The 27,837-nt window shown below is 39.3% G+C and overlaps 1 protein-coding gene across 2 annotated transcripts; it reads left to right on the top strand.

The window, feature by feature from the left end:
* rb1cc1 (RB1-inducible coiled-coil 1) lies at positions 1-26,962 on the top strand. Of its 2 annotated transcripts, XM_057858050.1 has the most exons (24): positions 1-42; positions 288-584; positions 1,337-1,459; positions 1,551-1,677; positions 8,227-8,397; positions 8,672-8,874; positions 16,034-16,439; positions 16,538-16,708; positions 16,993-17,177; positions 17,276-17,462; positions 17,541-17,622; positions 18,536-18,600; positions 18,686-18,789; positions 18,879-19,005; positions 19,908-21,784; positions 21,880-22,072; positions 22,252-22,360; positions 22,424-22,679; positions 24,661-24,712; positions 24,879-24,926; positions 25,130-25,188; positions 25,310-25,437; positions 25,559-25,629; positions 26,006-26,962. In XM_057858050.1, the coding sequence occupies exons 3-24, from the start codon at positions 1,389-1,391 to the stop codon at positions 26,081-26,083; spliced, it is 4,770 nt and encodes a 1,589-aa protein (XP_057714033.1). In that variant the 5' UTR covers positions 1-42; positions 288-584; positions 1,337-1,388; the 3' UTR covers positions 26,084-26,962. The 2 variants fall into 2 exon arrangements, with proteins under 2 accessions (XP_057714033.1, XP_057714034.1); XM_057858051.1 differs by lacking the exon at positions 1-42 and having other exon boundaries at positions 285-584.
* The last annotated feature ends 875 nt before the right edge of the window (positions 26,963-27,837 follow it).

Here is a 27,837-nt window from a genome sequence, read left to right on the forward strand (position 1 = left end):
CTTTGCTACATTTGTCGAGATCGAACTTTCTCACCATTATAAGTATATTGTAATTTTAAAAATAAGACGTATTATAATGGTCATTTAGGATGCCAAAACGAAAATGTAAAAAGTAATAAATTAGAAAAAAAACAAAACACCAAATCACTTAACATTTAATTTAGTTTTGCCTAAAAAGATTACATTATAAATATTTTTGAAAAATGTTGGACATTAATATAATGTTTCATTACAATAACATATCTTGTAAAACTAATGTGCAATTTTGTCCTTTCTTTGGCCCATAGAGCCGATCGTTTCCGAACCGCCCACAGGAGATGACAACAACAAAACAGACCGAGTGGGGCTCCTCGGGGACGTTTGTTACACCGACCCTGGTTGAATGTTTGGAAAAATAGAGCAATTCCACGATGACAATGCAGTTCACGTTTACTGCGCCTCACTCACTATACCTGTTATTAGCCGCGTCGTCGAGCTAGTGTTGCTAAGTTAGCTCCATGTATGCCAAAGTAACACGGCTTAGCCAGCTAGCTCGCCTTAGGTAAAAGGTGGAGACCAAGAGCGGGAAATGCGGGTAAAGTGAGGTAAGGTACTATGCTTTGGACCGTATAATGTCATTCGTATACTGATATACACATATGGCTGGGGATTGGTCGCTGTTAAAGGCGAATTATTACATTATTATCGGCGACAGCTGTGTTGGGCTAATGGCTACTTAGCACAGTTAGCAGGGTACAATTACAAATGCCACTTAACCCTTCTGTTGGCCTCATTTTCTGTATACATTCTTTGTCCTCCAGTTCAAATTGACCCGTCTTCACTAAATCCCAACTCAAGTGGTTTAACTGAACTTTAAACACCAAATTTCAATTTGCTTCAACTTGTCCTTCGCCACAATATGAGTAAATACCCTCCAAAACAAAACACAGTGGCGGGTCATTTTGACCTGAGGACAACACGAGGGTTAAGTCAGTTTGAGGTTGTCCGTTTGTTTCTAAAAGAGTATTTGAATGCCTACAAACTCACGCTCTTCACAAGAACAGAATAAAAAAAATACATGACAGTCAGTCGTATCTTTGATGTCCCTATGAAGGGACTCGATAATAAGACCTATACCATTGAATGTGTTGCCAACGTTCTGGTGAGTCGTGTCCATTAGAAGAGGCAGTACAGTATTGACCCTCTTTTTTTTAAAAAAAAATTTTATTTACATCGATATAACTCTGGAAAGTGTTTGTGCATTTAGGAAACGTCTATTGTAAATGACACTTCTACTTTGAGAACACAAAGAACTGGAAACTGATATCGCTTAATTTTTTGTCTTTTCTTTTTGAAGGGTGCCTCTGATGACTAAATGAACAAGAGCGGAGAGCAGCCGCTGATTCAACATGAAGTTGTATGTGTTCCAGGTTAACAATGGCAGCACACTGACATTTGACACCGATCTTGCTGTCCAAACGTAAGAAAAATGGCCAAGCAACACCATTAAATGCTTGTCTTCCCACTATTTTGAGGAAAAGCTAACTTTTCTTTCCTTTGCCCCTTTTTAGCGTACTGGAGCTCAAACATGCTATTCAGGCAAAATATAAGATTGCAATTCAACATCAAGTACTTGTTGTCAATGGAGGGGAATGTATGGCTGCGGAAAGGCGAGTCTGCAGCTACAGTGCTGGCACTGTAAGTGTATAATTATATTGTTTTCACATCAACTGTCAAGACGAGGCTCATTTGATCTGCCTAACCTATTTCAATGTATTATAAAACAATGACATATTTTGAACAGTAAAATGCTTTGAATACGTACTGTAAATTTCAAACTATACTATATGGTATACTACTATACTATAAGGGGCACCACCCATTTTTCATGAAATTTAAGAAAAATGTAAGGTGTGTATAAGCCTGTCGCAATATGCAATAATTCAATTTATCGCGCGATAAATAAAAATGAAGGCGGTAATGTTTCCGCTGCGATTTATCGCCTCTCATGCACGTGTGTGCGCGTGTGCGGCAGACGTGCTGTTAAAAGTTCGTATTCCTCGTTACCAACTGCGCAAAATGCATCTTCGTTCCAGGTCTGGCAAAAACTAGCGCCGGAGCCAATCGTTCTCATTATATCCTATTGTTCAACGTATACTGGCCGCGTCAGTCCTCCGGAGTGGCTGTGGACCATCCATGGCGCGCCGGTGTTGTTGATGTGTGGGCGCTCCTGTCAGGAGTGACATTTCACGAGGGGCGGCTATTTTTCGGCACAACGCCGGATATTTACAACGTAGTCCGCCAAAACATTGTTATCGACTTGTTTGCTACGAACAGCCTTGCTTTGACAACGAACAGCTGCTTCAAATTCGTCCTGTTTATGAAAGTCGATTGTCATATGCTGGTGTTGTGTAGTAATGAGCAGACGTGACTTCAGCGGCGCTTGCTAACTTTTTTAATGCGTGCACACACTAGATATCATGAAATGGCAAACTAGATGTGCTACGTCCCATGCCATTGGCTACGTGAGCCCAGAGTGATTATGGGACATGTAGTCCATATACTACATCGATGAATTCTAAACTGTCATGACTGAATGGAAGTTAAGAAGGCCAAATCAATCCATACCAGTGACTATAGATAATGTTGCAAATATTGTTAATTCAGTACGTGACACAGATGGATTCGGACCACAAATAGGATGTCTTGCTCATGTAGTAAACCTAGCTGCTAAGAGAGCTGAAGCAATCAACAATGTGCCCTGCCTCACTTTACAATCAGTAAAGATTGTTCTCAGCACTTTTACACAAATTTTTTTCAGATCAGTAAGAAGTAAGCACATAAATATTATGCACTAAAATGCATGTTTATATGATGGCAATTTAATTTTTGCTTGTTAGCAAAAAAAAAACAACAACAAAAGAAACGAAACAAAAAATATAATTGTTATTTTTTTTACAGAGCATTAAATGTATTGAATCGGATCGAAAATCATGTCCCCCGTATCAAAAATCGTACCGAACCATGACTTAACTGTATCGTTGCATCCCTACAGAACACCATTGCAGAAGCTATGACGAGAAAAGTTTTAATTTGCCTAAATGCTTAAGTTAAGTGCAATTTTTTTTTTTTTAAAACACATTTTATTTATTCTGTGTTTCTGTGTGGTATCAATATTGTTGTTTTTTACTTAAGAGGCATGGTCTATTGTTTTTAGTTGTGATTTCTTAAAAAGTATTTTTGAATTTAAGAGTAAATATTTATCGCGTTTAAATGGGTGTACCTGATCTATTAATATATACTGTATTCTCACTGTGTTATTGTAAATTGGTTAAAAAAAAATTGGGGGGGGGGGGCGCAATAATATCGCATATCGCAATAATTTATAAGAATAATTATCGCACACTAAAATTTGTTATCGCGACAGGCCTAGGTGTGTAGAACTTTAATTCTGTCAGGCCATCCATTGTAATAGACTGTCTGGAACCACAAATGCATCTTGGACGTAGCACAATGTAGATACCCGTAATTTTTAAACCTGTCTAGCCACCCATGTTTCGCCTTAAAATGTTCTTATGTCATGCCACTAAGCAGCGGAGGGAACGTTTTTCGACAATAAAATCCCGATACCACTCGATTATCTCACCTATAGGTGGCACTACCATCGTCGTAGTGCAAGTAACCTTTTGGACTGTCCGTAGCTCAAATGTTAGATCACAGTTTTGCAACATTTGCAGCAACTGTTTTCTCTCTTTCAATTATCTTTTTATGTTGATTGTCAGCAAAATATGTGCTTTGTAGTCCCTAATATATATATTTTTTTAATCTCCAAGGAGGACCTTGCAGGGAAAGTTTATTTTTTCGAGCAGCCGCTTTTGCAGGTTAATCCAAGGGGACCTGAAATAAGGGTCAGACATTAAATAAATAAACAAATGAAATAATAAATGTAACATAATGGCGGGGAGTTGAAAGTTGTCATGCTGCTGTCAACTATTAGTTTGAGTATACAAAGCCTGAACGATATATCGTTTAAACATCGCCATCGTTATGTGCGCATGCGCGATAGTCCCATCGCAAGGACGTGCGATAGTTTTTTATTATTTTTTTTCCAATTTACAAACCTTTGTTCTGCTTCATTCGCTCGCACAGCCTCCCTCACCTCCTCTCCCAGCTCTCAGTCACTGTGGCACTTGCTTATTAAAGTTAACTATGGCTTTGATCTGGCCAAAGAAGCCGACGTCACACGGGCAGCAATCGGTCAATCATCGTTTAACTTGTTAAACAGTTTCTGCAAGGAAGCGCAGGCTGGAATGAATGTGTGTGTCTGTTGGAGATGTTCGAGACATATAAAATTAACGCTTGATATAATTGATATGACTGAAATAAAGGATTATGAGGAGTTTGTAATTTCTACATGTCACTCCAAGAGTCACAGCCATGTGAGGTAAACAGAAGCATTTAATAAAGCCAAGAATTTTTCTACTACAGTACTTTATTCTTGTTTAAAAATGATTTGGTGGGACAGTTATGTTTAAAACTGATCATAATTATTACATTTGAAGTGCTTAAAAAGCATTTATTAAAAAATATATATACACTCACCGGCCACTTTATTAGGTACACCATGCTAGTAACGGGTTGGACCCCCTTTTGCCTTCAGAACTGCCTCAATTCTTCGTGGCATAGATTCAACAAGGTGCTCGAAGCATTCCTCAGAGAGTTTGGTCCATATTGACATGATGGCATCACACAGTTGGTGCAGATTTGTCGGCCACATCCCAAAGATGCTCTATTGAATTGAGATCTGGTGACTGTGGAGGCCATTTGAGTACATTGAACTCATTGTCATGTTCAAGAAACCAGTCTGAGATGATTCCAGCTTTATGACATGGCGCATTATCCTGCTGAAAGTAGCCATCAGAAGTTGGGTACATTGTGGTCATAAAGGGATGGACATGGTCAGCAACAATACGCAGTTAGGCTGTGGCGTTCCAATGAAGCTCAATTGGTACCAAGGGGCCCAAAGAGTGCCAAGAAAATATTCCCCACACCATTACACCAACAGCCTGAACCGTTGATACAAGGCAGGATGGATCCATGCTTTCATGTTGTTGACGCCAAATTCTGACCCTACCATCCGAATGTCGCAGCAGAAATCGAGACTCATCAGACCAGGCAACGTTTTTCCAATCTTCTATTGTCCAATTTTGATGAGCTTGTGCAAATTGTAGCCTCAGTTTCCTGTTCTTAGCTGAAAGGAGTGGCACCCGGCGTGGTCTTCTGCTGCTGTAGCCCATCTGCCTCAAAGTTCGATGTACTGTGTGTTCACAGATGCTCTTCTGCCTACCTGTGTTGTAACGGGTGGTTATTTGAGTCACTGTTGCCTTTCTATCAGCTCGAACGAGTCTGGCCATTCTCCTCTGACCTCTGGCATCAACAAGGCATTTCCGCACACAGAACTGCTGCTCACTGGATATTTTTCTTTTTCGGACCATTCTCTGTAAACCCTAGAGATGGTTGTGCATTAAAATATCAGTAGATCAGCAGTTTCTGAAATACTCAGACCAGCCCTTCTGTCACCAACAACTATGCCGTTCAAAGTCACTCAAATCACCTTTCTTCCCCATACTGATGCTTGGTTTGAACTGCAGGAGATTGTCTTAAACCATGTCTACATGCCTAAATGCAATGAGTTGCCAGCATGTGATTGGCTGATTAGAAATTAAGTGTTAACGAGCAGTTGGACAGGTGTACATAATAAAGTGGCCGGTGAGTGTGTGTGTGTGTGTGTGTGTGTGTATATATATATGTTAGGGGTGTCAAATGATTAAAATTTTTAATCGAGTTAATTACAGCTTAAAAATTATTTAATCGTAATTAATCACAATTAATCGCAATTCAAACCATCTATAAAATATGCCATATTTTTCTGTAAATTATTGTTGGAATGGAAAGATAAGACATAAGATGGATATATCCATTCAACATACGGTACGTAAGTACTGTATTTCTTTATTATTACAATAAATCAACAAGATGGCATTACCATTATTAACATTCTGTTAAAGCGATCCATGGATAGAAAGACTTGTAGTTCTTAAAAGATAACTGTTAGTACAAGTGATAGAAATTTTATATTAAAACCACTCTTCATGTTTTCGTTTGAATAAAATTTGTAAAATTTTCAATCAAAAAATAAACTAGTAGCCCGCCATTGTTGATGTCAATAATTACTTACACAATGCTCATGGTTGCTGAAGCCTATAAAATCAGTCGCACCCAAGCGCCAGCAGAGGGAGCCAAAACTCCGAGAAACACAAGTACACGTTTCACTGTGCTGTTGAGCAGGGTATTTGTGCGTTAATTGCGTCAAATATTTTAACGTGATTAATTAAAAAAATTAATTAATGCCCGCTAACGCGATAATTTTGACAGCCCTAATATATATATACACACACATTTTAAAACATCATTCTTTGGGGAAAAAAGTGAGAAAAAACGTGTCTTATATGTATCTCTGTCCAGTGCTAGATCTGAATACATCATTGAGCGCACACACACACAAAAAAAAAAATGGGGGGGGGTATGTGCTACTTTGCGGTTTTTCACTTGTCGCGGCGGACTCTGGTCCCTATTAACCGGGAAAAACGATGGAATACTGTACACTGTGGTCATGATGAGTCATCCAAAGTCTTTCCAAACAGCTATTCAAGTCATCTAGTAAAAATTTCTTTTAAAAAAATATAAATGTAAAAAATATTTATCAAAATATATAATTAGAGCTGGGAATCTTTGGGCACCTAACGATTCGATTACGATTACGAATCAGAGGCTCCGATACGATTATAAAACGATTATTGATGCACCCCCCCTCCTTTTTTTATTTTTATTTTTTATGTTTTGTACATTAGTTCCAAAATTGTTCAAAAATCCTCTCTGGCTAAACCAAACTACTATTTCAGTATCAAGTTAATATATAATAGTAAACTAATATACAAAAATAACAGTAAATAAAATACTCCAGTCCCCATTCTGTATCAGCGGCTTTAAACTACATTCAATTAATTTAATGTTGTGAATCAACCGTTACAGTTGTTTAAATTGCTCCCGTTATCCCATAATTTCCCTTCTGTCTACTTTTGACATGTCCAAGTTTTAAAACTGTTTCATCATTAAAGATAGATTCAAGACAAGATTTTGCCGATTTAGAAGTATTTTAGATAAAAAGTTAATTAGGTTCGCAACGACAGAGCCTTCTAGAGAAGTCTACTGCTTTAAGATGGCGGCTGTTTACTAACGCCGGCAAGTCTGTCATTTCGCATCTCTGTTCAATAATACATGTTCTAACACCGCCGTCGTCTGTCATTTTGCATCTAGTTCTACATATATATGATATCTACTGTAGCCGTATGTTTGTAGCAACTAGCAACTGGGCGTTGTTTGTAGCGGCTGTCGGCCCCAGTCGGGTATGATTGCTCTTTTTATCTAGCGGCATGAGTTGAATATGATATTTACTCTCGGTCCGTTCCTCATTGCGTCCCAAAGACCGCGCTGTGTTTTACTTCCGCTTTACCTGGTATAATTCAGTAATCGGAATTTGGATGTTTGTGAATCGTTCTCGAATCTTCCACGGCCGAATCGCGAATAATCCAAGAATCGGAAATTTCTCACGCCTCTGTATATAATATATATATTTTTTTTTTAAATATCGCGATATTATATCGCAAACCCCCAAAAAATCGCAGCAGTAGTTTTTTGTTCAGGCCTAGCGTATACTATTGAAAATATTTATTAATATTTACCCCTCCCTGTTCAGTGCTTTCTCCTAATAAATATAACTAAATGAACAACCACAGTATGAGTATGTCAAACTTCCATGTGATACATTAAAACTGTTTAGACCATCAGCATATTCAGATTCCTATTCTCCGTGTCTACGCTAATCAGGACAGATGAAATGAATACAATATATATATATATATATATATATATATATATTGAATATTTGAGACATTGGATACAAACTACTTTTGCTTTATGAATTCAAAGGGAAAAATAAATCACTTTAAAGAAAGCCACCCCCCCCCTTTTTTTTTTTTTTTTTTTTAAATTTACATTGTGCACAGCAGAAAACTTTTTCTGGTGTGGAAACGTCCGTTTGGTCATCGGGCCTCTTTCAAGAGTAATAAGGATTTACATTCTACTACTGATTGCTTTATTTCACAATTTGTCACTGCTTGTCTACAGGAGACAAACCCCATATTCCTGTTCAACAAGGAGATGATCTTGTCCGACCGGGATCCAACAATCCCTAAAACCACCTTCTCCATTGAGAGTGAGATTCAAGTGAAGGTGGAAGAGTCATTACTGATGCCAGCTGTCTTTCACACCGTTGCCTCTCGAACACAACTTGCTCTGGTAATTGACTTTGTTAGAAACTGACTGAAACCTCATTTGGACATTGGCTCCTTGCTAATCATACCATTTACACAGTCATTGTTTATCATGTCTTGTCATTTATGAAACATGACTCGTCTTTTAAATGATTTAATTTGATGGTGCATATTGCATATACATAAACTTTTAAGAAAAGGAAGTTCAATGCGAAATGTTGTGGCATCCTAAAACCAATCTTTTTATTTTTGAAATAGAAAATGAGCTGCAACTTTGATATCTCCTGCTTTCTGCTTAGGAAATGTTTGAAGTTGCCAACAAGCTTAGCTCGTTCTGTGAACGCTTAGTTCATGATGAACACCTCCAACATCAAGGCTGGGCAGCCATCATGGCCAACCTGGATGACTGCACACTATCCTATCAGAAGCTACTGGTAAAATTCGACACTGCGTACTCGACGTATCAGCACGATCTGGAGGATATTAAATTCAAACTCACAAAGTAAGTTTGTAAGTAAGTTTTACACAGTTTGCCTCATCAAGTCCAGTAATCCAGCAGGAGTGTATATTTTGTAATCATTGGCAAATAACATTAAAGAGACACCCCAGTCATTTTGAAGATTTGTTTCTAAATGCATGAATTATGTTTGAAGTTAAGTGCTTATAATGTACCTACGTACATAGGTGGAGAACAATTGATTGCTGAATCTCTGCGTTATAGCAAGAAACTCTTATGTCTGCTGTTCTGCCAGGATTTTTTGGCCGGGCCTAAAAACTGGGTTAGGTGATGTTACCTAGATTTTTTGCTTTCTGGCCCAAACGTACCTCAGCCGAGTTTTTTACATTACTTGCAGGGGCAGCAGAAAAAATTTTTACCACCGCCGTCACCGAACTCATCTTCCGTCTGGTTAATATGTGTTGTATATAATTTGAGCATTGAATAGTTATGGAAGGTGTAGCTCACTGCTGTCAAACTGACTCCATAAAGGGCCAAGTGGGTGCAGTTTTTCATTCCAACCAATGAAGAGGACACCTTTTGACCAATCTGAGCTCTTACATGGCTAATCAGTTAAACTTTGTCAGGTGCTGCTTGTTTCAAGAGAAAATTCTTTGGTTAAACAGTTTGCGCGGTATCGGTTGGAACAAAATCCAGCACCTTTGTGGAATTGGTTTGACACCTATGGGGTAGATTAGGGATGTCCCGATCCAGGTTTTTGCACTTCCGATCCGATACCGATATTGTTTTGCACTTCCGATTCGATACCGATATTGGCTGATACCGATACCGGCCTATCTGAGCATGTGTTTAAGTTTAAAGTTATTTAGCCTCCTTACTTAGTTGTCAGACTCATGTTGAAAAAGGTTTTAGTACTCTTGATAACAACTAGCCAGCTGAATTAGGTGAGTTTGAATAACACACAACGGTTGGTAACAAGAAACTGACCTGTTTATTCAGTGACAAACACAAAACATTATAAATAACAAACAGAAATAACATAGTCAGTCAGTAAAACGGGCAAATAATATTGTAAACTGTCTTAAAGTGATCCTCGATTTTAAAGACATGTAGGCTCTAATAAACCACAATTGTTCTCTTGTATTAAAATATGTCGTTAGAAACACATAAAATGTTAAATCAATGGAAATATTTTATAATATTTAGTGCATATTTTGACCGATAGTTGGCGCCATGTTCTGCGGGCGCGGAGTGATGATGTAGATGATATTTTTCCAATCGTGTAGCGTGTGTACAACAACTGTGTATTACTGGCTTAACTCACGAAGTAAAATGCCACGATGTGCTGCTTATGGATGCAATTTCGAGTCAAATGGAAACAAGGAGAGTGATGCGAGTCTCCACAAATTTCCTGTTGACAAGAAGAGGAGAAAGGTTTGGGAAAATGCCTGTAGACAAGCAAATCTTCTCAAACAACCAAGGCTTTGTTGTCGCCATTTTTCTCCTACCGCGTTTGAGGATTTTAGTAGATGACAACTAATGAAAGATCTCACCGGAGCGGCTAGATATAAGCACAGACTAAAACCAAATGCTGTTCCAACTATTTTCCCGCACAAGAAGCCTCAGCCTGCTCGGATATCGAGTGAAATGCGCGCAATGAAGCGAGACGGACGAGACACTCTGGCCGCCCTCTTAAGCACCCAAGCCGCTCCTGTCGCTACAGCGGGAGGCGAACCTTCGGGCGTACCGCTAGTCACAGAGGAAGCTAATAATTCACCTCTACTGTCAGTTCATCAGGCAGTAAGTGTGTGTGTTCAGTATTCAACTAATATGAGTGATGCTGCCACTCAAACTGATCAAAGCACGTCCAATGCAATTCATTCAATGCAACACAAATGTCACAACCCCATTGATAAAGCAATAAATTCTCATCGCCGGAATGGCATACATGTGAAGTCAAAATCCATTTTAGGGGACTCCCTCTGAAAGCTCATCGCGAGAATGGCAAGAGTGCCAAACAGTAATCAGAGAAACGGGTGGCTACTTTGAAGATACTAGAATATTACACGTTTTTAGTTATTTCACCTTTTTTCTAAGTACACAATACACACGTGTGCATTTGTAGCAAGTTATAACAGAATTCACCGGCGGAAATTATGTTGGCACGTTGTGTGGTTGGGGGGGGGGGTACTTTGTGAAGGGACCAGCTGGAAATAACGTTACCTTCCGCGGGTCGCATGCCAGACAGACATGGCTATTTCTTGCAGCCTAAATGTCAATAAAACAACGCGGATTAGCTCCGTGGTTTGATACTCCGCCTCCTTCCCTAGCTCCCACACATTCATAGTTTTATTGCCTTCAGTGAGAGTTTATAATGTCAATGGTCAAGAAAATAAAAAGGCACGAATGCCAAGGTGTTTTGGCCTGTACTGTATGTAAAGCATACGACAGCTCTGGATGCTAACAATCTACACAATTACATTGGAATGAGTTAGATGACGCAATAACTCACCTTGAAGATCTGCTACCAAAAACCTGAGTTCTCGACAACATACGCTCTCTCGCTCCATTGTCATCGAGATGCGCTTGCCGCAAGTACACCAGAAGTTTAGCCCAACTCTTGCCTCATCAGGTATTTCTTGCTCTGCATTTCGCCTTTGCTGCTCGTCTTGTGAACGACCGACAGTGCTGTCCTGCTCTTCACTTTTCCGCTCTGGTTCAAATTGGAAGGGACGAACCGACGACATGTTGCTAATGAATGACACGCTGAAGTCCGGCAGCGGGACTTGTGACGTCACAGCACTGCGACGTCAACAACCATGGCGAACAATCTGTTAAAATAATTTTACAAATTTTATTAAAACGAAAACATTAAGAGGGATTTAATGTCAAATTATTATAGCTCATACTAAGATGTATCTTTTAAGAATTACTTGTCTTAAAACTAGAGGATCACTTTAAAAAAGCAAAACACACAAACAACCTCAGTGGAAAATCCCACAACCCCCCCAAGCTATTTGATGCTTTTAGTATTTCGTGCATTAGTTACAAACATTGTATAAAAAGCCTCTCAGGTTTAAATAAATGACTATTTCAGTCTCAAGTTAACATTTTAAAACAGTAAATAAAATACTCAAGTCCCCATTCTGTATCAGCAGCTTTAAACTACATTCAATTCATTTAATTTTGCGAATCAACTGTTAAAGTTGTTAAAATTGCTCCCGTTATTCCATAATTTCCCCTTCTGTCTACTTTAGACATGTGAAAGTTTTAAAACTGTTTTGAAGATAGATTCAAGTCATGATTTTGCCGATTTAGGAGTATTTTAGATAAAAAGTTAATTAGGTTCGCTTGGAAGGTTCACAACAGCCTACTAGGGAAGTCTCCTGCTTTAAGATGGCGGCTGTTTACTAACGCAACTAGTTTTCAATGCTTCAATGTTGGTAACTCCGTCGAGTCTGTCATTTTCCATCTAGTTCTATATACATATGATATCTATTATCTACAGTAAAACGATGTTGACTAGTTTGTAGCGGCTGTCAGCAGCAGTCAGGTATTCTTGTGTTTTTTATCCAGCGGCATGAGTTGAGCTAAAGCTGTGAGTTGAGCATTGGCATTACCCGGGTCTATGACAAGCATGCTCTCATCATACTCTCGGGACGCAATGCGGTCCATTTCTCATTGCGTTCCGAAGACCGCGCTGTGTATTAGTTCTGCTTTACTTGACATATTTCAATAATCAGAATTTGGATGTTTGTGAATAGTTCTCGAATCTTCCATGGCCGAATCGCTTAAGGATGTAATGACGGCTGGGCATGTTGTACCGTGGTTCTAAGTGTTGGATGGTGCGTCTTTACTCACGAGAGATAATGGCTCGTCATCCAGAATGAATTCTTCGGCAATGACTCGTTATTCCCTGGGCTTTGGGACTGTTTGTCACGCATAGCAAAAGTTTCTGCCAGTGTTAGTTGCGTAGGACCTTTCTTTTTGTCTTCGGTTTTCTTAACATACTCCTCATATTGTTTGTGGTGGTATTTCGCTAAATGCTTGATTAGGTTGGTTGTATTCAAACTTCTTACAGCTTTACCACCATGCTTGACTTTATTGTGGCATATGTTGCACTCTGCCTCTTCGTCTTTGTCGTCCTTTAAGGTGAAATGATCCCACACAGCTGACATTTTTACTAAAGATACACGATAATATCGGTCGCCGATAATTATCGGCCGATAATGGCAATTATGACGTCACACAGATAATCCAGATAATAAAAAAATTCAACCGATAATGCAATCCGATAATTATATACTTGATTTAGCCTCCAAATGTGCGCAACCGAAGAATTCAGCACGCAGCCTCCTCAACCCCTCCCCTCTCTGAAGCCCCTGAGGGAGGAGGGGTTGAAGAGGCGGAGTTACACGACAAGAAATAGTTGAATATTATGGCGGCTGTTACTAAAAAAACGACGCTCTCGCCATCTGCGAAACATGTACCCCAGAAGTTCCATGAGGCCGAAAGAAAGCGTCCTCATTCAAAACCACTAACCCAGCATTCATTTAAAACTGCATCACAAAGATTTTTGGAACGAATACGAGGCTGCTGCTAGTGGGAATGCTAAAGTTATTGTAAACACAAGCTAAACTACGGGGCTTGTGACAATACAGAGTCGGGTTGTTTGGGAAAGCAGCCCAAGGTGGGTGGTAAACTCGCATCTAAGGCTGAAACACTGGCACGACTGGAGACCGATAGTCTGCAAGTAGCTGTCTTCCGACGGAGCCCGTCGCTCTGGCTGGTCCGGCAGGCCGCTCGGCGGGGCGGGCAGAGCCTGGTTCCCCGGCTTCAGGACCTCCGGCGAACACCCCGGTTTCTCGAGCGTTCCCCCACGGCGTGCGAATAGAGCCAGGCCCCGAATACGCCGCGGCGAACAGGCCGGTGTGGGCGGATTATCCGGTACGAACGTAGCCGCCGAGACGAGAAAGGTTTTTTTTTTTTTTTTACCGAAATGACCCGAGAGCCAAAGCCCTACGACCACCATTCTTCATGAAAAACATGCCAATCACATTTTCACCACTGATATTTGTAAAAGTGATGTCCAGTAAGCAAGCGTATCATGACGGCACAGTGGTTAGATGATAATTTAAACATGGAGAAAACGAAGTCAGCCAGTCAATAATGCATTCAGTATGTAAAATGACGAGCGGTCAGATGATTTTGTAACGCTGCCTTTATTTTCGGCTTAACAAAACTCAGGCACAAAACAACACGCACGGAGATGCGACCTCCAACTCCATCCAAATAGTACTGCCGTGTATCAGTTTAGCTGCTGTAAAGCACATGTCGTGAGTGCCGCAAATGGAAACAGCGCGCTGCAGAATGGATACATGACATCTCGCTCTTCGAGTTAATCATTTTCACAGTGCGCAATAAAGTATATAACATTAGCAATCACTTCTCAAATTAATTTAACGTATTTGTCTGCTCAATTACAGTCACAGTAGATAATCAAAACTTATTGGCACTTATTAACACTCATCAATTTAAATATGCACATTCCTGTTGTAATGAAATAACAATAACATTCTGTAGCCACAAATATTATTTTAAAAAAGTTTTTTTTTTGTAGGATTAAGTATAATAGTGTATTGCTTAAAATAAGGCTGTTAAGATTATTTTCAGCTAGCTATTTTTCTTCCAAGAAATCTGAGAGAAATACACTTAAAGCGCTGGCAGATAATTTCACTTATTTCTAATAGATTTACACTTATAAAACTGACTAGTTTTAAGGAGGTGTGTTTTGCAGTGTATTAATGTTATATATGTTAGGAATGGCTTACTTTTAAAGGCATTTTTGTGCAATTTAGGTATTTACTCTGTAAGTAATTGTTGCCAAAGGTTTACCATTACACAATGTCAGACAATGTCATTATTTAGATGTTGGAATTGAATACTTGTTCGTATTTTATGTTGAAAAAAAGAGCAATAAATCATATTTTTGCACAGTAATATTTTCTTTTGTGTATACTTTAAAATTTTACATAAATCTTTTAATAGAATTATCGGCTTGACATTATCGGTTATCGGTTGGAATGAGGAGGAAATTATCGGTTATCGTTATCGGTTGAAAAATGCATTATCGTGCATCACTAATTTTTACCGATAAAGTCTCTCGGTAAATTGGGAGACGGTAATGTAAATGTAGTGTGTTGAAGGTGTGCCGTAAAATGCGGACCAGATTTTAGGGAAACCGAAAAAAAAACTGGAATGGATTATGTAAATCTGTGCGCTGGAAAACCCGGACCGGACTTTAAAAGAAAAACTATATTGGAAGTCTGGATCGGAATTTTTCCATGTCGGCCGATCCGATACCGATGCGCATTTTTTTGCCCATATCGGCGTCCGATCCGATCCAAATATCGGATCGGGACATCTCTAGTCTAGATAGTGGTGGGCAGCAGCTCCGCGGGTTCCACACAGTAGGGAGTTCTTTCTTTAGGCATTGGCCAGTGGTGGATGCATACAGTTGGCTACAATACTGCTGTCAGGGCCTGGTAAATTTCAAGCAAATTGTAGCCGACCATAGGCATGAACTGACGGCAACTGCTGCTAGAGCTGCCGCTTGCTTGCCGACTTCCCGGGTTATTCTTTGCTGCCAGTCGGCAAAGGCCCGCTGACAATAGAATACAGATGCTTTACTTGTGTTCACAAAGCCTTGCCGACATCATAGATAAGTTCTGTAGACATAGGAAAGATATATTTATTAATGTTGACTTCCACTGGAGTGTCCCTTTAAGACCAAACACAGATGACTTGGTGATGTAATTTCAGTTATTTTAATATTGATTTTTGCAAATTGATGCTTTTTGATGAAATAACAAATTCAGAAGTTCAAACACGTGAAAGTCATAAGCTGATAAGCAGATGAAAATATTTTATAATTTTAATGATTGAACAGCTAAGGACTACCCATAATACCCACTAATCTTCGTTTAAGATATTAAAATTACCCAAGAATAGGACTTCCGGAAAAGTATTTTTCGTTTGTGCTCGACATATCTATTGTTTTATTAAAAAGTATACTAGTATACTCAATAAACTTAACTATAAATATAACTGATTTCAATATGCCCGCCTTGTCACTTTCGCAAAAACGTTTCCTCTTAGCCATAGCTAATATCCTTCTGTGCCTAAATGGCTGCTATCATCACAGACTGGGGACAGCAGTCTCTGTGATGGCCAGGATACCTCTGCTGGAATGTTTGACGAGACAAAGTCACAGAGAGCAAATGAAGAAGTCCGCCTCCACCCCGGATAAAGATTCTGATGAGACGGAAGAAGAAAAATCAACAGACTCAGTGCTATGTGCCACCGATGAAAAGCGGGGCCACAAGTTACCAGGTTCCACTGAGACGTCTAAGTGTGAAGGTGCTAGTAAGAGGGACATGAGTCAAATGCCGGACAACGAAGGCCTTGGAGCTGCGCTGCTGGATGAAGACATACACATGATTGGCAATATTCCCCAATTCAATGTCACTCTATTGGACTGGATCAATGTGCAGGATCGGCCAAACGATGTCGAGTCTGTCGTGAGGAAATGCTTTGATTCCATTAATAGGGTGAGCTAATGTTTTTTAAAAAAAACAAAGGTGCACCTGATAATATATATAATTTTTTTGTAAATCGCTTACCGGTCATTTGTTTTCTTGTCCAACAGCTTGACCCGCGTATCATTCAACCTTTCCTGGCAGACTGTCGCGATACCATCGCCAAGCTGGATAATCAAAACATGAAAGCCATCAAGGGGTTGGAGGACCGGCTTTATGCTCTTGACCAGATGATTGCAAGCTGCAAGAAACTGGTCAACGAACAAAAAGAACTTGCTCAGGTATGTTAAAGTCGATATCATTCGCTCTCAACTATCAAGTATGCATGCATGAAAGATGCAAAAATAAGTCAATTAACTTAATCATTCCTGTATTGTGTTGAATAGTGGATTGTATTTATCAGTGTTTATATTTTAAAGTTTGATTTCATTAAGCTTTAAACTTTTTATGCTGATATTTTGTTCAAGGGGTTGTGAGTACAGGTGTGTAGAGCTGTTGAGAGCGACTATTAAAAGGAAAAAAACTTCATTTACTTTTGTTAGAAAATAACATGTATCACTTACAGGGATTTTCAGCAAATCAGAAACGGGCTGAAAACCTGCAGGACACATCTGTTTTGCCTGACCTTTGTCTGAGTCACACCAACCAGTTGATGATCATGTTGAACAACCACAGGAAGCTGTTAGACATCAAAAAGAAGTGCACTACTGCAAAACAGGAACTTGCAAATAACCTTCAAGTCCGACTCAAGTAGTGTCCCTCATGGTTTTTATTCTCTTGCCGGTATATATTGCCATTGACCACTTCGAGCTCACTTTCCCGACCTGTTGTCTTAATCGTCTCCACAGATGGTGCTGCTACGTGATGCTCCATGCAGACCAGGATGGTGAGAAACTTCAAGCTCTGCTCAGACTCCTCACTGAGCTCCTGGAAAGGGTGCGTGTGGTTGAAGCCCTCAGCACAGTGCCCCAAATGTACTGCTTGGCGGTTGTAGAGGTTGTTCGGAGAAAGATGTTTATGCGACACTACAGAGAGGTCTGTTCTCTTGTCTCTATTTTATTTTTTGTGTGTTTGACATTGTAGCTAAAAGTGGCATCTTTTTTGTTTTCCCAGTGGGCGTATGCACTTGTAAAAGACGGAAAACAGCTGTACGAGGCAGAGAAATTCAAAAGAGAAACTTTTGGAAAACTCTTCAGTAAGGAAAAAGAATGCATATGTTGTCATTAGGCGTATGCTGGTATGATATTCTGACAGTATGATAACCTCAAGCAAAAATTTCACGGTATCACGGCATTGCAATTACAGCTCTAAAATGTGTTACTTTGAGATATGTGGGTTTAAAAAAAAAGAAAAATTTCTATTGAACATTATTTTTATTTTTCAAAACATATTAGCAAATTGGAACATAGGTATAATGTTAAAATGAATTAAAAAATAAATAAATAAAAGATTTAAAAAATAATGCATTCCTTTAGCTTAAACCCACAGCCAGAGCTCAACATTACTACCATCAGAAAAATATAATTGAATTATTTTCCATAAAAAGCACGTGAGTATGACTCGTATCATGTTTACATTATGAATACACTCTCTTTCTCAACACAGACAGTTGCCAGAGAGAAAAAACACGTTTTACCACCGCTAGACGCACTAAACATGCTGGAGTTAACTCTCATAGCTGTGGGAAACTTTCATGACAGTTTTTACCAACCTTTAATTTTGTATAAATGCGAAATCATATTTGGAGGTATTGCGTCCTCGGCAGCCACACTCTGCAAACGCCGAAGTATTCCCATACCAGCAATTTCAATTTCTTCGATGGGCAGAAAAAGTTGAGGAATTTCACCTCCATCGTGTAGCACAGCTGACTCACTGACACTGAGCAACAAGCGGTGGGGTAGGGTTGAGCCTTTTAGTTACAAGCGAGGGATTCCTCCATGCGTATTTGGGAGATAAAAAATGGCTAATACCTTATGGACGGTATGACATTTTGCGGTTTTGAAACGTTGCCGTTTTCATACCACGGTATACCTTGAAATGGGTAATCGGCACATGTCTGTTACTTTCTGACGTCGTACACAAGCTCATCATATGAATGCCTTTTTCAGGAAAGTCCTTTCTCAGAAATCGTTTGTTTAGAGGGCTTGATGCTTGGCCTCCAACTTCATTTTGTGTAAGGCTTTATGTTTCTCGAACGATAGGATTTTACACTGATTTAATTATTTCTTTGTATTCACTTTGAACCCAATTGTTCACAGACCCGGAAGCCGCGAATATTTGATGACGAACTTCCAGACATCTCTCTTGATGACCTGCAGTACTTAAAGTCGTGTTGTCCTGTGGAAGTGCAGCCTTTTCTCATGTAAGCCTTTGCGGATGACAGGTGTATGGTATGCAATTGTAACAATTTGATTAAATTAATTAAACTCCCCTATTTTCTTTTTTCGACAGGATCCCAGCAATGTGTGACTTTGAGCCCTTGAATCGGCACGTGGAGAAACTCCATCAGCTAGTCCAAGCTGCACAGAGTTTGGACGAGATGTCTCAAACCATCACAAACCTGCTGAGTGAACAAAGGGTAAATCTACATCGTTCAATGGTTGTTTATTGGCATGAGCTTTACATGGAAAGTTCACAAACATGATTATTTGTTGAATCTTACGTACTGATGTATCAGTAAACTAGGAAGTTAATACAAGGGACATCCTCTTTTTTTCCAAGTACATTTGGGCATTATTTTTCCAGTGTAGTTGGGATTGCACATAAAAATTGAGGCTTTCTTGACTTACAAATCTTGTATACTAACTATAAGTTACTAACCACAAAAATAGAAGTCACAAAAAAAGACGCCACACATGCGCAAGATGCTCCGTTATTACTCCTGCTAAGGTAGTGGGTAAAAATACATGACCGAAATGTGACCATTTTGGGTCATGTAGGCCACACTTGTAGACCAAATGTTAATAATGTGTACGCAGGGATTCTATGGGTTTTATTTTATTTTAAACTATTTTTAATGACCAAAAGTAGTCACTTTCACAATAAAGCCCCAGTGTTAGCTCAGTGGTCCGAACGCCCCACTGTCGTTTTTGGTGACCCGGGTTTGATTGCGTCAGGTAGGGCATCCGATGTAAAACCTGTGTGCCAAATCTGACATTCAAAGTTACTGTTTAGCTGTGGCGACCCCTGAGGGGAAAAGCCTTGAAGGATGGAATCTTGGAGTCGCTTAACCTAAAAGCTTCAATTTGTCAAAGTAAATAACAAGTTGCCCGAATACAACACTTGCAATAAGATTATATTTTGCAAAGGATGTTGCAAGCAAGACTAACATGATAAATAGCTTTAGATTGTATTTTGAGTTTGTGATTCTGAAAAATATGAAGTACTTAGATCGTACTGACAATTTTAGCCCAAATCGCCAAGCTCTTGTCACAACTAGATTCTATGCACATAATTGCATCGGTCTTTCTGTATTTAAAGGCATCGTCTAACCAGAGCACACACAAGTCAACTGTGTTGACCCCCCAGTCTGCAGGAAGCCCACCTGAGGCGGCCACAACCTCCAAAGCTCCCACCTCTCTCAGCCTTCAAGGAGCCAGCGCTGACCCACTACATGTCCCTGCCCCTTTAGAGGACCTTTCACCAGACAGCATCGACGCACAGACATTTGACTTTGAAACTATCGGTCATCCCAACATGGATCCTGTCATGCAGCCCAGCTCCCTCGACCTGGACTCCCTGGCGGAGAGCCCAGAGTCCGACTTCATGTCCGCTGTCAATGAGTTTGTGATCGAGGAGAACCTAACCTCCCCGAACCCCGTTAGTGATCCGACCAGCCCTGAAATGATGGTGGAGTCTCTCTATTCCTCAGTCATCAATGCCATCGACAGCAAGCGCATGCAGGACACCACGACGTTGGAGAGGGAGAATTTGAGAATTGCCGCGCTCCATCAAGCGATTGACAACTATCGACTAGCCGCGGAGGAGTCCCACTCCAATTTGAGGTGTGTGAAGGATGACTTGCATCGCTTGCGTACTCAGGTCTCAAAAGAACAAAATGACTTTGGATTTGCTCTGAGGAGTGTCAGCATAGAGATTCGAGACATGGTGAATGACATCTGCCAAGCACTTGAGCTGGAGCTTAAAGAGCAGCATCAGAGCGAGATATTCGCCATTCAGCAAGCGTCTGAGAAGCAGGTCAAATCGCTAACAGAAGACAACCAAGTCAACCAGAACATTGTTCGAGATGTGCAGCGAGCCATGCTTGAGCTGGAGGGGCTGATGGAGCGCAAAGAGAAAGAACTCACTCAGCTGGAGGGCGACAAGGTGCTTTGGCTTGAAACAGAGAATACCCTGAAAGAAAAGATCAAGGAGTCAGAGCAGCTGATGAGCAATCAAGCTGCCGAGCTTGAGAGCCTCTCGTCTTGCAGAGACTCTCTAAAAAGTCAGCTGGAGAATTTGCATTTCGAGATCGAACGTGGCCAGCAAAAGATTAGACTGGAACTGGAAGCTGAGGAGAAGATGCACTTGAAGGAGCTTGAGGAACGATTGAAAGCGGAACATACAGCAAAAGTGGGTGACCTGACAAAGGAGCACCAGAAAGCTATGAAACAGATTGATGCAGACAACATAGCTAAGTTAAAGGAGACAACAAAACATCATAAAAGTGCTCTAAAAGAGAAAGACTTTCAAATAAAAGACCTGGAGGCTCGCTTTACTGAGCTTGAAGAACTGCGTTACAAAGTGGAAATGGAGTTGGCCCTAAAAGAGGCAGAAGTAGAAGAGGCAAAGGTCCTCCTGGATAAAATCAAGTTGCAGCAAGACGAGGCAGTAAACTCCCAGGTTGCGACTGAGACGCAAGTTCTTAACGAAGAGCTCGCAAAGACCAAACGAGAGCTACAGAAGAAAAATGAGGAGTATGAAAAAGACTGTGCAGAGCTGAAGAGCCTTTTGACGATTGAGAAAGACCACTGCATCTCAGAGCTGGAGGACAGACATGAGAAGCAGATTGATGGGTTGAATTTCAAGATCTCCAATTTGCAAGACTTAGTTAATGCTGCTCGCAAGAACCATGCTGAGGAACTGCAGGACCTTAAGCAAGAGTTGGACCAGCAGTTGTCCGCTTTGAATGAAGAAAAGGAATTGCAATTGAGGAATTTCCAAGAATTAGAGCGGGAGTTGAGGACTGAGAGCAATAATTTGCAGGCAGAAAACAAACTTTTACAGAAAAGACTAGAAGAGGAAGCCTCAAGTGAGGTTGTAAAAGTGTTGAAGTCGCAAAATGAAGCGACAGAAAAGAAACTGTCTGATAGGATACGACAACTTGAAGATGAACTTCATAAAAAACTGTCATTGAGGTAAATTTTTGACAAACTCACCAATAAGTGTTGAATGTTTAAAATCCTATCAGTGAACTTTCTTGTCTTCACAAGTTGCTTTCTATATGAAATAGTTCTTCTTCCAGTGATGGAGGGCCACTCCTGTGCACTGAGAACAGCGCTTATCCACCTCTCTCTCTGGACTCGGCCCTGCAAGAGCGCCTGCAGCAGGAGAGGGCCTCTCTGCAGACCCAGTTAGAGCTTCTAGAAAGAAGGAAGAATGAGGAGATCCAGAACCTCAAGACTTCCCTGATAGCCGAACAGCAGGTTTTCTACTTTAGAAGAATTGTCATTGTAAAATGTAGAACGAAATTGAAGTGGCAAATGCGGTGTTTTCCCGAAACACCAGTTTTGTTCAATGGGAGTTTTACCGTCAAGTCAACAATAAACTAGTCTGAAAGTGTTGATAATCTTACAATTGATGTCTGATATATTTGTCTTTCTAGACAAACTTTAACACGGTTTTGACCCGTGAGAGGTTGAAGAAGGAGCAGATCATCAGTGAGCTCACGGAGAAGCTACAAAACGTCACTCAACAGCAGGAAAAGGACAAAGGTGAGTACCTTTTAATGTTCCACAAAAAGCACAGGATAACAATTCCATTTTTTGTGCTCGCAGCCCTGATAGAGACTCTCTCTGAGGACCGAGCCAGCGTGATGCAGGAGAAGAAGCACTTGGAGGAGGAGTTGAACCGCCTGCGTAGCACAGCACTGGTCTCCTCGGCCATCTTTACCACACACCCCTCGCCGCATGAAGTCGCTGGAGCATGTTCTTCCGAGCTCCTGGCTGATACTGACAGATTGGCTTCTGTGGCCACTTTGAAGGATGACGAGCATGTCGACTCAGCAGTGGAAGCCAGCATGGTGACAGTCCAGTGAGCATTCCATTGAAATTCTACGGAATAGCAACTTTTGTAACTCTTTCAGCGCTATAACAAAACTTGAATGGCTATAAAATTCTCAGATTTTATGCTAGATGCACAAAAGTCACCGAATGAAGAGATAATCACCTACAGTATATTTTCAGGCTCAATAGCAATATTCAACATCTATAAGTTTTTGTCCAGAAATAGCAATTGTAATTTTTTTTTTTTTTAATACAAAATCCAACATGGCGGCTGTCACAAAACAAAGAGCTTTTTAAGTTGAAAATTCTTGTAAATATATGTTTAAATTGCGCAATTTCTATGGCTATAAACGTAAAACAGTCTAGATTCCTGGTTAAATGCAAAAAACGGGCAGTTATCGTTCATTTTACATAAATATTTCAAGTCAAAGTTACGATATTGTATAATCCAACATGGTGGCCGTCACGAAACAAAGAGCTTTTTGAATGGAAAATTCTTGTAAATATATGCTTAAATTGTGCAATTTTTAAAGACATGAGCGTAAAACAGTCTAGATTCTTGGTTGAAAGCAAAAAACGGGCAATTATCGTTCATTTTACGCAAATATTTCAAGCCAAAGTTACACTAATTTTATCCAATGATTTTTATTTTTTCACGTTTCAAAAGTGCACGCATGGTGCTATTTAGTAGAGGCGTGCGAAATTTCCGATTCTTCGATTATTCGCGATTCGGCCGTGGAAGATTCGAGAACGATTCAATAACATCCAAATTCCGATTATTGAATTATACCAGGTAAAGCGGAAGTAAAACACAGTAGGTGCGGTCTTTGGGACGCAATGAGGAACGGACCGAGAGCAAATATCATGTTCAACTCATGGCGCTAGATAAAAAAACAATCCTACCTGAATGCGGCCGACAGCCGCTACAAACAACGCCCAGTTGCTAGTTGCTACAAACATACGGTTGCAGTAGATATCATATATATGTAGATCTAGATGCAAAATGACAGATGACGGAGGTGTTAGAACATGTATTATTGAACAGAGATGCGAAATGACAGACTTGCCGGCGTTAGTAAACAGCCGCCATCTTAAAGCAGTAGACTTCTCTAGAAGGCTCTTTTGTAGCGAACCTAATTAACTTTTTATCTAAAATACTCCTAAATCGGCAAAATCTTGTCTTGAATCTATCTTTAAATGATGAAACAGTTTTAAAACTTTGACATGTCAAAAGTAGACAGAAGGGAAATTATGGAATAACGGGAGCAATTTTAACAACTGTAACGGTTGATTCACAACATTAAATTAATTGAATGTAGTTTAAAGCTGCTGATACAGAATGGGAACTGGAGTATTTTATTTACTGTTATTTTTGTATATTTGTTTACTGTTATATGTTAACTTGATACTGAAATAGTAGTTTGGTTTAGCCTGAGAGGATTTTTGAACAATTTTGGAACTAATGTACAAAACATTAAAAAAAAAAAAAAAGGAGGGGGGTGCATCCATAATCGTTTTATAATCGAATCGGAGCCTCTGAATCGTAATCGTAATCGAATTGGTAGGTGCCCAAAGATTCCCAGCTCTACTATTTAGTATAATAATTATCTCGAATCCTCAACCAAATCACCTGCCTGCTTTTATGCAGTAAAACCTTCGTCTTGTTTCCACCTAATTCTAGCAATAGAACGCAGTGCGTGTTTGAGTTTATCACTGTGAAAGCCAACTCAACGTTCTACCTGGGTTGGCCCCCAACAGGAAGGCGTGGCACAATGTTTGTGGGAGCTGTCTTGTCAACTGATAGTGAAGTCTATGGTTTTTCATTAGTGGACGTCCAATCTGTTTGAACTGGGAGGGATGAACAAATGTTAATTCGCTGTCAGCCCTCCTAGTTCAAAGAAATTGGCTATCACAGTCAGTGGCAGCCAGTGAGTTAACATTGATATAAAACAAAATTTAGCATAATTTTTCATACTCATTAATTGTTATTTGTCTTTTTGTGTGTCTAGTGATAACATCCTGATTTCAGAGGAAAAACAGAGGATACTCGCGCTGGAAAGGGTATTTACACACACTTTGCGTTAGTCAAACAACAACTTTTTGGGTTGATTTAAGGGAATAAAAAAACCTTTCCATGTCACTGAATTCAAAGTATACTATATCTGGTGGAAATAGTACACTAGGGTTTGGTGTGGTTTTAATCAACATCATCCATGATTTGTTGCAGACTTTACACATGAAGGAGGAAGAGAATAAGCGCCTAAGTCAAAGACTGGTCAGTCCACTCTTGTTGCAATGCTCTGGCTGTTCCACTAGGTGGCAATGGCATCAAAGAGTACAATCATGACTGAAAAGCCAATTTATAATAAACAGAACAATACTGTAAATAGGCAAAGCAATGTACATTTCGAGTCAAACAAATTATCAAGCCCTGGTGATTTTTACATAAAAACTGACCTTGCCATTTTGTTTTCTTAGATGTCTCAAAGCATGTCGTCTGTGTCTTCAAGGCACTCTGACAAAATTGCCATCAGAGAGTAAGTGAACCAATCATTCATAAGTCAATTCTGATAGCTTCTTCATTTACCTAAAAGTCGTGAATGTCCACGAACATGCGGCAATTATTTAATTTCAGTTTTTGTTGTTTGCCCACATAAGTTTCCAGGTTGGTGATTTGGTTCTCATCATCCTGGATGAAAGACATGACAACTACGTACTGTTCACCGTCGGGCCGACGCTCTATTTCCTGCATTCAGAATCACTCACTGCGCTGGACCTTAAACCGGGTTAGAGTTAAAGCTTTGTGGTCATAAGTTAGAATATTTTAGCAAAAACGTTTTTAATTTTTTTTTAATATATATTTTAAAAAGCATATGTGTAAAGAGTCTGTATTTTGCGATTGTGTAGCCTCGGGGACATCAAGACGGCCATGGGTGCTTGGAAAGGTGATGGAGAAGGAGTATTGCCAGGCTAAAAAGGTATTTAATCAGAGTATTTAACAATTTAGAATAGATACGTGTGTACAATAGACATTTGTTGTGTTGGCTGTGTTCGAAATCACTCCCTAATCCACTGTGTAGAGCACATTTTATGGTTTTGTATTTCTTTTGGAAGGTAAAGTAGCTGAAATTGAGCCGGAATTTTGTAATTATGAGTTAAAAATTATATAATCAACGGAATTCCCAACTAGTGTTTAATAACTATATTAATTTGAATAATGAATTAAATGTATGGTGTACTATATGAAAGGCATAATTGTTGAAAGGGAGGAGGGAATGAATGATCGATTCCGAACACGGTTAACTTTTTGGAGCATTGGGCCTCACAAAAGCTTCTCCTGTGCTCTCTTACCAGGCCCAGAACAGGTTCAAAGTTCCTCTTGGAACCAAATTCTACAGAGTCAAAGCTGTTCCATGGAACAGAAAAGTATAATAACCAAGATATAAAATATATAAATTTCTCCTCATCCCCAAGACAATGTTTCACTTGTAAGAACTTGAAAAAAAAGGACAACTATAGGTCAGATCACTTTCATTTTTAAGTTAAAAACACTCACCTGCTACATTTTTTAAAGCTAAATTTGGTTTTGTGGACCAAATGCTATTAACATGAATAAATAGGGTGTTGCCCTATACACTGTGGCATTTAGCCATATGACCTGTGTGTAAAAACAGAACAAAATGTAAATCATATTAGTTCTCATCATTATCAGCATTTGTCATTTTGTGGGAAATACTGTCATAATTATCTAAAATATTTCAATGAAGAAGAAAAAATATTTGACAGTACATTTATTATGATTATAAATGTTTATGGAGGAATGTTCATGGCATGCATATTGATACGTTTTCTTTGATTTATCCAGATAAGTGTTGTAGTGGGAAAATGTAGTTGTTCCTCTCAGCAAAGCAGTCAGGCCCTCTTGTGAATACTGACATGTACATTATTATTATTATTATTATGGCTGAGTGGGGGACAAATGAGTCACCTTTGCAATCCTAAAAAATGCACTTTGAAAAACAACATTAAAAACAAAAGAAAAAAAAAGAAGCTTTTTGGGAAGCAACAAAGCTTTCGTGATGATTAGTACATCAATAATCATGCGGAAACTTTCTGGTATAGAATATGTAGAAAGGAAATGTGTGACCGTATTTGATGATGAGACAACATTGTACATTGCCCATCACATCTTGCGTGTAATAAGAAAATGACTGTATTGCAAAAAGAAAAGAGTCTTCAAACAATAAAGGATGGATTCCAACTACTATTGCACTATGTTTACATTTGCAGACACTTGCAGATTGTCCTTTCTCAAGCGTGTACACTCAGTTTCTGCTTTCACAAAACCAATGTTAACTTATTTCAAATTGATTGCACTTTTACTCTGATATATTCACAACGTGAATATATGGTATATGATAACATCACATCTTTCCAACAATTGGCACACTATATAATGGCTGTATTAAAGCACATCCATTTTACAGAAAAAAACACTCACCACCGTAAACACACACAAAATGTAAGGTACATTACAGTGCCATGAAATAGTATTTGACCCAATCTTGATTTTTTTTTTTTTTTTTTTTTTTTTTTTTGCTTATTAATCACAACGGTTTCAGTTCATCAAACACATTTAAATATCGCACAGAGACAACACATGGAAATATAAAAAGCAGTTTTTAAATAATAATTTCATTTACCAAGGAGGGAAAATCTTGCAAACCTATCTGCCCTCTGTGAAAAACTAATTGAAGACCACCACCACCCCCCATGTTAAATCACAAACTTAATCGCAGGGTTTAAGTGGGTCATTAAAAAGCATTAAAAAAATCATTAAATGATTTTTTTTTCATTATTCAGGCCTTGAAAAGCATTAAACTAAATGTTCCAAGCATTAAATATTATGTAAACTTGACGGTAATTTTTTTTTTTTTTTTAACATAATTTTTTGAAAACAAAGCAGGGTCACCCCATGCTCAAATGATCACTAAGTCAAATACCCTTAGGAGACACAAGGACAAATGCCAGAAACTAAAGCATACGCACGGTTTCCCCTTGGGTGATGTGTAGTTTTTTTTTGGGTTTTTTTTTTTTTTTGTCATGAATGTACTCTCATTTTTCTGGATGAGTTTGTGTGAAGAACGATATTGGAAAAAACATTGCAATTTTTGGGGAATTTGCGA

This window comes from Corythoichthys intestinalis, chromosome 14 (genome assembly GCF_030265065.1).
Source record: "Corythoichthys intestinalis isolate RoL2023-P3 chromosome 14, ASM3026506v1, whole genome shotgun sequence".
In the NCBI taxonomy this organism is placed as follows: domain Eukaryota; kingdom Metazoa; phylum Chordata; class Actinopteri; order Syngnathiformes; family Syngnathidae; genus Corythoichthys; species Corythoichthys intestinalis.

Coding starts and splice junctions, on each gene's coding strand:
- rb1cc1 (XM_057858050.1), top strand. CDS start 1,389: ATGAAGTTGTATGTGTTCCAGGTTAACAATGGCAGCACACTGACATTT. Junction 1,460..1,550: donor ACCGATCTTGCTGTCCAAAC/GTAAGAAAAATG, acceptor GCCCCTTTTTAG/CGTACTGGAGCTCAAACATG. Junction 16,440..16,537: donor GCTTTGATTCCATTAATAGG/GTGAGCTAATGT, acceptor CTTGTCCAACAG/CTTGACCCGCGTATCATTCA.